General features: G+C 35.6%; 1 protein-coding gene across 1 annotated transcript in view; it reads left to right on the top strand.

The window, feature by feature from the left end:
* LOC128782878 (transportin-1-like) overlaps nt 1-12,042 on the top strand; it is a 150,986-nt gene that overhangs the window by 102,777 nt on the left and 36,167 nt on the right. The window contains exons 10-17 of the mRNA XM_053933382.1: nt 261-432; nt 3,852-4,004; nt 5,162-5,387; nt 6,327-6,498; nt 7,950-8,036; nt 10,625-10,732; nt 10,950-11,108; nt 11,205-11,292. Of these exons, the coding sequence (XP_053789357.1) occupies nt 261-432; nt 3,852-4,004; nt 5,162-5,387; nt 6,327-6,498; nt 7,950-8,036; nt 10,625-10,732; nt 10,950-11,108; nt 11,205-11,292 (1,165 nt within the window). The remainder of the gene's footprint in view (nt 1-260; nt 433-3,851; nt 4,005-5,161; nt 5,388-6,326; nt 6,499-7,949; nt 8,037-10,624; nt 10,733-10,949; nt 11,109-11,204; nt 11,293-12,042) is intronic.

Here is a 12,042-nt window from a genome sequence, read left to right as displayed (position 1 = left end):
CAAGAGTAATTTCTTAACAAGAAGAGTACTTTGTGTTTTTCTGTGAGATTACCTCTGTTGCTTCTGTTTTCTTCAATTTTTTCTAGTAAATACTGTATCACAATGCAGGAACAATGGCATTTTTAGTTAGCTAGGCAGCACAAGTGGGATGTGAATTTTTCACATGTTTATAAAATATTGAACTAAAATTTGCAGTACATTCTTAACTTCCTGGAGCAATATAGTTGCACTGGTTTATCTGATAAAACATTTTTTGACAGGGGGATGTTGAAGAAGATGAAGCTATTCCAGATAGTGAACAGGACATAAGACCTCGTTTTCATCGTTCACGGACGGTAGCTCAGCCACATGAAGAAGATCATATTGAAGATGATGATGATGATGACGACAATGATCTTGATGATGATGATACTATTTCTGACTGGAATTTAAGTATGTCAAAGTAATGTGTAAAATGTTTTAAAATATAGCTACTTGCATAATGCAAGAACCACTGTAAACAGAGGAGTTTTTCTATAGGAATACTGAGGCTTTGCTTTTGAATAGAAAATGAACTATCTGCTGATATAATTGGTGTTTTGGGCAGAGGGGGGAGTCTTTCAGGTGATGTTTTGGCTATATAACTATGGAAAAATCTAGCCACCTCTAAACTTATTTTGAATATTGACAATAGAGCTGCAAACATCTACTAGATGCAATTCAACAGAAGCTTTGGATTTTGAATTTTAATTCTACAAGGTAATAAGAAACATGTATTACTGTTTACTTTAGTAAAAGTCTTTGTGGTGAGTTGACCTTGGCTGGATGCCAGGTGCCTGCTAAGCCACTCTATCACTCCCTTTCCCAGATGGACAGAGAAAATAAGATGGAAAACAACTAGTAGGTTGAGATAAGGCAGTTTACTAAAGCAAAAGTTAATGTGCACACAAAGAAAGAGGAAAACAAAATAGGTTTATTTTCTCCTTCCCATCAGTGAGCGATGTTCAGCACCTTCCCAGAAGCAGGGCTTCAGCACTCGCAGGGGTTGCTCCATAAGGCAAACATTACAAATAATAAATGCCACCCCCTTCCGCCTCCCTCCCTTAGCTTTTATATCTGAGTTGACATCATATGGTATGGGATATCCCTTTGGTCAGTTTGGGTCATCTGGCCTGGCTGTGTCCCCTCCCAGGATCTTGCCCATCCCTACCCTACTGATGGGGGGTGGAATGTTGAAACAATGTTGATGCTATGCCAGCACTGCTCAGCAGTAACCAAAACACTGGTGTGTAAACAACACTTTACCAGCTCCAAATGCAAAGCACAGTGCTGTGAGGGCTGCTATGGGGAAATGAACTCCAGCTCAGCCAGATCTAATACAATCTTACACATTGTTCTTAGCTTAATAATGCTTTCTTTTAGTTCAGTCTTCCCTCTATATCTGGTTTGTGTTCGATTTTTTTCTTCCTCCTACATGCTACTACTAACCACTATTACCAGTAGTTCAGATGTAGTACAGATGAATGTGCCTTAAAGCTTATGGATCAAACAATTTTGAGACATATCTAAATTTTAAAATAATACTAATACTGATAATACTGTTGTTATTATTATTATAATTTAGAAGACAAAAAGCACAAATATATTTTCCTTTGTAAAGTATCTTTTTTATAGTTTTAAATTCGTAATGCTATTCTTGTAGTCATTGTGTGTAGAGATTGCAGAATTAAATCAGTATTTCCTGGAAAACATAACTGAAATGACAGAGAGTGCTCTGTGGTCCACAATTTTGATTAAGAAGATGAGGAAGCTAAAGCTCTCTAGGAAAGAGAGAAAAGAGAACAGTTAAGAAATCTGTTTTGATGTACTTGACAGAATTTGGATTATCTGAATTTCAGAATTGTATGCCCTATTTCTTATCCAGTGTTCTATATTTGACTTCCAATTTGAACAGAGAGGAAATGTCAGCACAGCCTGACACAGCAGCATTGGTTACTAATGAGACCTGGTAACTAAATATGGGAGTCCACCTTTTTTTCCTCTAGTAGAAAGCTGAAACAGTCTAAGCTGAAGCAGCAGGTGCTGGTCTTGGGGAGTCTGTGGTGTTTATTACTTTTTTTTTAGTGGAGATCTGCTCTGAGTTGAGGGCTCATGTTTGGTTTTATTCAAACCTGTTGGACATCATCTAGAAGCAGAGTAGAAAAAAATTTGTATTTATTATCTATTCTAGTAGTTGCTACCTCCCAACTGAAAAACTGTCTGTGTCTTGCTTGTGCCCACTAGCAGTTTAGATCCAGTTTAGGAATTTTGCATGTTACATTTGCTATGTATATTTTGCCTGATTGCCTATTTTGTATATACTTTTGTTTTAGTTGAATCAAAGAACTGAGATCATAATAAACTGGAAAAAAATACAGTATAAATTCTGTAATATGAGCATTCTTTATAAATCCATCTTAGCATTATTTTTCTAGACATGTCAGCCCCACAGCAGAAAACCAGAGTAATGATTTTTGAATCATGCTTTGAAGCTGTTCTTTTATGAGCTTCTGTGTGCTAAAATCTGAGTTTAAAAACTTTCAAACAAATTTCAAAGTAGTGTTCTTTGTATAGATGCATCACAGAATTAGGAGTTAGCTCAGAGCAAAAGTCAGTAAATTTCTTTCAGTCTCTAGAGATTGATGATTTTGACTTTTTTTTTGCTTTGAGATATAGGTCATGTTTGAACATTTTCTTTTTAATCACTTGGTAGTATTTTTTTGCTATTTCTCCTTAATTTCTTCGGTATGTTGCATTCATGTCACAGACCTTCCCTCTTTTGTTGTGTTACACCATCTTGAAATTATGTAGTGTATATAATGTTGCAATATAATGGTGTGGTTCCTGTCTATTGGCGATGGAGAGAGGCGGGGAGACTGAGTGATGGTGGTCAAAATCCGAATTTATTGTGGACTACATATGCTTATATACTATTTGAGGAAGGCTAGTAATTTTTTACTACAACGATTGAGTTTATCATCACATAAACAAACTTATACATTTTGCAAAATCTCTTGTTTGTAGAACTTGATTCAATCTTCTCTCTTGATTCAATTTTCTTACTCTGTTCTTGCCAAGGCATCCTGATTATCAAAATCTCTTATGCTAATCAGGTCCAAAGTACATCACCTGTCAGTGAGTGTTTTAATATCCCTAGTGTATAAGTCCTTTTAGTGGCTATAAAAATGCTGCAAAAATGGCTCTCTAAAAGCTATGGCTTTGTACCAGAGCACAATGGATCCCTGTGTATTGTAATGAAATTAAAGTATCTTTTCTCCTGATACCTTGGTGATGCCTAAAGAGGCTGACTTAGAACAGAGGCTAGGCAGAGTTAAAGAATAAAAGTAGGTATTTATTAAAAGGCCTTAATGGATACACCTTGGGCAGTACAAGAGCCTGGCCAGGGCTACACTCAAGATGGACCCAAGATGGTCACAAGAGGGACGACCAGTCATGAGTTTTCACACTTTTATAAGTTTTGGTTCATTTATATTGGGGTTAATTGTCCAATTACAGCTTCAGGTTATGAAGTCACATCCTCCTGCTTTGCTCTCTTCAATTCACCATTGGTTTATGCTTTTTGCACCTGAAGCTGCAATGGTGTCCTTGGTTCTCATGATGGACAAGGATTGTTTTGTCTAACTAAACTGTGAAGAGAACTTGCTAACACTTATATGAAGCTCAGAGTTACACACTAAGGCAGTACAGAATCTGAAAAATATGAAAGACAAAACTTAAGGCATCACTGGCAGCTCAAAGTTAAAATGAAGATCATAATGTTTAATTACAACTGCTTGTATAATAAGAAGATTAACATTGTTAATTCCCCTCAGGGAAATGTTCTGCTGCTGCTCTAGATGTCCTGGCTAATGTATTTCGTGATGAACTTCTGCCACACATCTTGCCCCTTTTGAAGGAATTGCTTTTCCATCCTGAATGGGTAGTTAAAGAATCTGGTATCCTTGTTCTTGGAGCAATTGCTGAAGGTAAGGCAACAATGCATATCAGGTTACTGAATTTTTATTTGTTCTAAAGCAGTTCTGGGATTCCTTCTAGATGAATTTACTTGTGCAAACAAGTATACATCCTTTACTTGTTTGTTTTTTTTTTTTTTAAGTGATTAATCTCTACATCTACTGGTTGATGACTGCAGTTACTTGTTTAATTTTTCATTTTCAAATCTGTGCATTTTTTGGAGGCTTCAATAACTTAGATAGTTTCTTTTATTCCTCCCCTTCTTAACTCTGTAGCATATATTTATTGGTTTCTCATGACATACTACCTTGATTTGATACAACAGGAATATTTACATTTCATTCAGTGTTTTCAGAAATGGAGAATACAAGTCCCATGACTTCAGTGCCCTGAGCTGCTTTTTGTGGATGGCTCTCTGATTTAAATGTGTTAACTTCCATTTCATTGTATTTATTTACACTCTTGGCTTTTTGCCTGTATTTCCATAATCTCTGTCCATTTTGGAAATTGAAGGAATATGTTTGAGTCCATGCCTGGATTATCTATCTTTTCCAACAGTGCCTAGTGAACATATATTTTCTTTGTTGCTAGAAAGCATTTTTGTTGGTTTTGATTTCAAGTCAAGCAAGGTAAATGTTAATACTTCTTGCAAATCTCAGTGTATTACTGCCCTTGCTGACTCAAAGTGTGCAGCTTTTATTGTTGGTCAGTATTTGTGTTATATTAGGAGAAAACAAGAAGAAAATTAATTTTTAAAGAAATCTTTTTTAATGATATGATGATTAGTTATCAAAGCCTAATCTTTCTCTGCTTGTTGTCTTGGTCACTCTGAGTAGGACTGGCATAAGACTTCCAAGCTTTGCAAACCAATGTTATTTGGATGTTCTTTCTATACTCCCTTTAATAAAGTGGAATTTATCAAGATTGGGGAAGCACTAAAGTAGAAATGTAGTTGGAATGAATGTAAATTCCATTGAGGATTTTAATTACTGTTTATGGTGTGGTTTCATTTTAGGACTTAACATAAATTACGTAGACTTGCTTTGTATATTGGTAAAATGTATTACTACATGATAGAGGAAGAAAATATATCCCTTCTAGGAAATAACAAAAAGCTCTATTATGATTTCTAATTCTCATACTGTAATAGCTATATTTTTCCTTCTAGGCTGCATGCAGGGTATGATTCCATATCTTCCTGAGTTGATCCCTCACCTTATTCAGTGCCTCTCTAATAAAAAGGCTCTTGTGCGCTCCATCACTTGCTGGACTCTTAGTCGCTATGCACACTGGGTAGTTAGTCAACCCCCAGACACATACTTGAAGCCATTAATGACCGAGTTGCTAAAGCGCATTCTAGATAGCAACAAGAGAGTACAAGAAGCTGCCTGCAGGTGAGCCAAAGCTTAAACAAAAAGTACTATCCATTACACTGCTTTTTCATGGGAAAATGTTTTAATGTCTTAATTGATTATTCTATAACTCCGTTTCTAGCTCCTAATGTTTTTTTTTTTTCCTTTTAACTTGGGGTGGGTTTGGCTTCTTCTGAAATCATCACAACTCAGTTTTGGTAAAACAAAACCAGATAATTTGTCTTTCTCTTGTCCAGTTTGTTTTTAGAATATATGAAAAACAAACTAAACAACCCATTGCTGTAAAAGAAATTACCTGTATGTCACACCTGTTTATTTTCAATATTTGAAATTTCATTGACCAGGAATCTGGCTTTTATGGGCCTATGAGCAAGGTCAATACAGGAAAACTATCCTATCATTGCATTAGCAATGTTTATATTTAGCTCAGGATTACCAAAAAATCTGAGTTACAACTATTTAAAGGGATATTCCCTTTCTCTTGAAAGGAGATCCTTGGAGATAAGATTCCCTTCTGTCCCTTGTCTGCTGATATTAAAAAAAAAAAAAAAAAAGAGTGGACACACCGTTAATGGAATGGGTATACCACTTGTGCAGGAAGCTCAGCAAATAAAGCTTTTACATGTCAGTTTGTGTTGGGCAGGAGTACACAGCAGACTGCCAAGAAAGTTTCTTCATAGAGCAAGATTAGATCTGTAATGTATACATAAAAGGTATTTACCAGAATATTTTTAAATTTTGCTCATCACTGTTTAAGAGCTGAATCTTTGTGTTCAATCAAAATAGATTGAATTTGTCTCAATAATACCATTGTGAAAACATACCTTGGATGAATTTAAAGACTAAATACAGTTCTATGTTTAAACAGGAATGGGTAGTGTAGGGCTTTTTGGGGTGGTCTTGTTTTATTTTTTACAAGATACTGACTGACCTATTTGGGGTGGGTTTTTTGTCATTCAGTGCCTTTGCTACTCTAGAAGAGGAGGCTTGTACAGAGCTTGTTCCTTATCTTGCATATATACTTGACACTTTGGTCTTCGCATTTAGTAAATACCAGCATAAAAACCTGCTCATTCTTTATGATGCTATAGGAACTCTAGCAGATTCTGTAGGACATCATCTAAATAAACCTGTGAGTATACCTTATGTTCTGTAGAAACACTCATCATATATTGAAAAATTGGTTGAGTGGATTTTGTAGTGTGCTTTATATGTTTTTAAACAAAAATTCTGCATTCAATAATAATAAATATTTACATGTAATATACATAGATTGTATGTAATTTTCACACTACACAAATATTCCCCATTTTGAATAAATAATTGTGTTTGGTGGCTTGCAAAATGTACTTCTCGTTATTGTGACTTTTTTTTCTTACTCTCAGAATTTTTCAGCTCAAAGGAGATATATATAGATATATATAGATATGAAATGGGATTTTAAAGAAATTGGTAGAATGTGTGTGCTAATTTCTAATTACTTCTTTGTTGTTTGTAACCACTTTCAGTATAGCTAAACTGCTCTGAGTGTCTTTCCAATGCATCAAAGCACATCATCATTAGAGATTGCTTTATCCAACAGCAGGATAGATGTGCATTTTATATCTAAAAACACAGAATCCTTTGAGTAAAGCACAGAGACCACAGGCAAGTGTAGTGGGATTTTTGTAGTATACATGTTCATTAATAGGATATACGTACATGTCACATGCATACTGTTGAAATTTGGTTTATATCTCTATAGCACTTCACATGACATAGACAAACTAGAATAGAACAATTTGGGTTGTTGCCATGGCATTTTATTTGCCATTCAAGAATCCACACTATCAAAGGACATATTTTCCAATTTCTCTCTGGCTCTGGCCAGCTTGACTTTTGACAGCACCAGGAGGAAGCTAAATGGGAGCTCCTGGTAATGGTGGGACTTTCTTCAGTCACTTAAAATATTCTATCTTTGGACATAGCATTAGCTGGCAGCATCTGTTGTCTCTTTGGATACTTTCTGGGAGCAACAGTACTACAGGGATGCCTTGCTTAATGTCCTTGTGACTGTGACAGCAGTGGTCGAGAAGATGCAACATTTTATACAGAATTGGTAAGTGCGGATTTCTGGAGGGATAGAAAATTGCTTTCTTCATGGATGAGTAATTGGATGAGGAAGAGGTTTCAGGAACTTCTGGGGATAGAGCTGTAGCATCAGGGCAATGGAAGATGATTGAGAAAAGCAGGTGGCAGATGCACAGCCAGATTGTATTGCTGGTAAAAGCATTTTCTGTAGCCCCTGAGTCAATCCTATAGATACGTAACAACCCAGGCAGCTATTAAAAGTTGCTAGACTGAAGCCAAACCTGGAGGAAAAGATTTGTTTTGCAAAGGTACTTATTTGCCTCAGCAAAAAATCTTAAGACATAAAATTTAAGTTCTAATATTCAACTACTTCTATATATTTCAACAATGGTTGAATTACAGTATATAATTTTTTTTCTCCTGAAAAAGTAGAATATATAAATTTTCTAGCTTTGAAATAAAGTAGTATGCAATTGAGTGCTTCAGTAGCTGATGCATTTTCATCTTAAACAGGAATATATTCAGATGCTAATGCCTCCATTAATCCAGAAGTGGAACATGTTGAAGGATGAAGATAAAGATCTTTTCCCTTTATTGGAGGTAAATGTCTTTTGGGAATTGCCTCTTTTACTAAGGATGTTCATACTAGGAAGTGTGACTATAAATGCTGTCAGTGGTAGGTATTTCCCATTATGGAGAAAATATTATGACAATAGTGAGAATTTTTTTTAACTGAGGAAATGTTATTAAGTTTAGCAGAAATCTTTTAGAATTTTTTTTCCCCTGACATTCTTGGGTGTTTTCTTTGGGATTCTTTGTTTTTAAAAAATTGTTCCATCTCTGTTGTTCTTGTCTTCTCTCCCTGCTTTCCCTTCGTCCCTTCATTAAAAAAATTACTAACAGGCTGAAGGTATGAACTAGACAATGTAGTCTGTTCTCTGTACTTTCCAAGTGTGAAGCAGGAAAACACTTCTAGAGAAATTAGTTTCGTAACTCTTGGGTAATGTTAGGGCTTGTACATTGTCAGCATAGTGAAGTTTAGTGTAAATGCTATCTGAATTACAGTAATTGTCTTCATATGAACTGTGTTGGCACCTTGAAGAAGATGCTGCCCCTGAGAAATTCTCTCAACTGGCATACATAGGAGAGAATAACAATTAGCAGACGGTTGCCTTGGCTCAGCTAATCAGTACTACCTTTCCAGGTTGTTTTTACTTAAACAGTTACTTGTGGGTAACGAAACGCAGACGAAAAATCAAAACCCTACAATTCCTATAAAGATTTGTAGGAACAGTATGTTTACTACAGTGCTGGATGCATGTGGGGAATCGTTCCCCTTCAAAGGACATGCACGCCCCTGAGGACTCCCGATCTTTTTTTTTATTACCTCTTATTAATTTACATATGCATAGAATTTCACAATAGGTTCATGCATATTTATTCTGCTGATTTTGCGTTATACTTACAGCTAGTTACACTTGTACCTAGTTTTTTGTCAGAAAGTACAGAAAGAATTCCTAGGTCATTCTGCCCTGTCTGTTTTAAGGTCCAAGGAGTCTTTCTTATCACTTATCTCTTCAACTTGGAATTCACATTCTTTGTCCTTAGCTGGGGCAGTTTCACTAGCTGCAAAGTTACCAGACTAAATAGCATATTTTCCTAATGCTAGCAAGCTGAAAGCGGCACATTTCACCTAAACCCAAATGGATTTCTACCCTGTTAAATTTTCACTCTGTCTCATTCCCCCCTTTCCATAAGATGATAAGTGAATTCTTTTACTTAATGTAAATCTTTACGTTAATAAGTGTTCTTTAATGCTTTACTATGTATATTTGACATACTAGGTACAATTACAATAGTACAAGGAGTTCTTAAGTATATACCATTTTTATTAGTATATACAAGCACAGTTTTTTGATTAGTGACTGGATGAATCTTGAAGTGGTAGATACTTTGTTTAGTGTCAAGACACACATTTTGAGCATTAATAGTATTGCTTTCATAAACGTATCTTAGTTGTTCTTTAGTAGCGCAAGATTCTAAGTTTACTGTTTGCTACTTTTGGTTCACCTTTTGTGCCAACACTCTATGTTATGGGGGTAGAGTGTGGCAAGCACATTTCTCTCTCTCTCAGGATTTTTTATTGAGGTGCACAGAGAGAAATGAAAGAGAAAACAATTTCTATTTCTGCTCCTTGTTTTTCTCTTGTGGAATGTGTTTGGAGAATTGTTTACCCAGAGTGAGCGCTTGGTTGGATCATGGTGGATTGTTTGGGCCTGACAGCCAATCGGATCCACCTGTGTCTGGGCTCTGGAGAACAGGGTCACGAGTTGTGAGTGAGTTAGATATGATAGTTAGAGAAAGTAGCATGTAGTATTTAGTATCCTCTTTTATATAGCATATTAATGTATTATAGCATAATTAGAATAAAGCAATCATTCAGCCTTCTGAAATGGAGTTAGACATCATCATTCTTCCCATTGGGTTCGCCGACATCTACAACAGTAGAGTACCATTTTTTATGATTTAATCTTAGTGTAATGATGAGGTGGATAACATAAATAGTGGTATTGTGCATAGTAAGTATAAAGGTAGTGGTCACATTAAAAGTAGGATCATAATTTACTATAGTCTACTAGGACTGGAACTTTCTCTCAGAATCAATTGCATTATCTTAGACAATCTTTTGAATTTTGAGCCCCTCTCACAAACTCTGCATTTTATTACTTCTTACTAATTTACATATTCATAGAATTTCACAATAGATTCATGCATATTTATTCTGCTGATTTCGCGTTACACTTACAGCTAGTTACACTTGTACCTAGTTTTTTGTCAGAAAGTACAGAAAGAATTCCTAGGTCATTCTGCCCTGTCTGTTTTAAGGTCCAAAGAGTCTTTCTTATCTCTTCAGCTTGGAATTCACATTCTTTCTCCTTAGCTAGTGCAGTTTTACTAGTTGCAAAGTTACCAGACTAAACAGCATATTTTACTAATGCTAGCAAGCTCAAAGCGACACATTTCACCTAAATCCAAATAGATTTCTACCCTGTTAAATTTTCACTCTATCTCAGTATACTTAAAATGCTTTTAATTTGCTACACACAAGTAAAGGGTACTTGGGGGAGGTGAAGAACGTTAGTGTCTCTCTCACTTTTTTTTTTTCCTTCTTCTTTATTTTATTCCAGTGCCTGTCATCAGTTGCTACTGCCTTGCAATCTGGATTTCTTCCATACTGTGAGCCTGTGTACCAGCGTTGTGTAAATCTGGTGCAGAAGACTCTTGCACAAGCCATGGTATTTTTCTATTGCTATTCCAATGTTTTCATAATATCTCCTTAAACCAATGTATTAACTATGTAAAGTTAGGGGTTTGCAGGGAGATTTGTAGTATTAATTATTGAATATTTAAATGAAGCTGCAGTTCTGAAACTTGTTTGTTTGTTTTTACTTTTATGCATGCCCCTGAAAAAATCTAATACTCATTTTGAAAATGCATAATTATTTGTTGCAGTTGCACAATGCTCAGCCAGACCAATATGAGGCTCCAGATAAAGATTTCATGATTGTAGCTCTTGATTTACTCAGTGGTTTAGCTGAAGGACTTGGAGGCAACATTGAACAACTAGTGGCTTGCAGCAATATCCTGACGCTAATGTACCAATGTATGCAGGTGAGATGAGTAATCTGTTTAATCCAAGAATTTTCTTTCTAAAGAGAATCAGAAGCACTTCTAGAATTGTCAGATTTTTTTTCTTCCTCTCTTTAGGATAAAATGCCTGAGGTGCGGCAGAGTTCTTTTGCATTGTTAGGTGATCTGACAAAGGCGTGTTTTCAGCATGTTAAGCCTTGCATTGGTATGTTTCTTTTACATATTAAATAATTAATTTGTTTTACAAACTGATAGGAGGCTGGTTTAGCCATTGTTAAGTTACCTTTTCTGTGGGTTACCTTGTCATGGTGCAGATTTTAGTTTTCCTTTATCAGCAAGGGTCTGTAGTCTTTTCTCCTTTAAACTGCATGTTTTAAGACGTGTTGTTCTTTTTGTAGACAGTGCAAAAATTAATTTTGTTGTTTGATTTTTATAACGTAACATGCTTCCTGTTTTGCTGGAATACAGAAAAACAGATGTACTTAGACTTCAATTAGAACAGTTGCTTTGTAGGTTTTTTGCTCTACTAGAATCTATGAATACTTGGCTAGGCTTGGAATTTTAATTTTAGTGAAATATTAGTCACAAAGATAGATTATAGCACCTGTCATTTTAATCAAAGCTGGGATTTGCTTTCTAGGCTTCATTGTTGTTGGCTGTTGGGGTTTTTTGGGGGGGCTTGGTGTTGTGTTTGGTGGGTTTTTGGTTTTGTTGCTGAAGGGGGTGTTTGTTTTGGGGAGTGGTGTTTGGTAATTTTTTTTTTTTAGCACAGCTGAATACATAGCTATCCAGGTGTGTTTTTCTTTCCCTACTACCGGGAAGGGGATAAAAAAGGTTTCTAGAGTTACATCAATGTAAAATCTATTAGAAATATTTTTAAATCATAGTTTGAAAGGATTTGCATGGATCTGCTTAGGTTGTATCATTCAAATTAATCTGATATATAGCAAAAATA

Source organism: Vidua chalybeata (assembly GCF_026979565.1).
Source record: "Vidua chalybeata isolate OUT-0048 chromosome W unlocalized genomic scaffold, bVidCha1 merged haplotype SUPER_W_unloc_2, whole genome shotgun sequence".
In the NCBI taxonomy this organism is placed as follows: Eukaryota; Metazoa; Chordata; class Aves; order Passeriformes; family Viduidae; genus Vidua; species Vidua chalybeata.
This window is presented reverse-complemented; position numbering and strand designations above follow the sequence as displayed.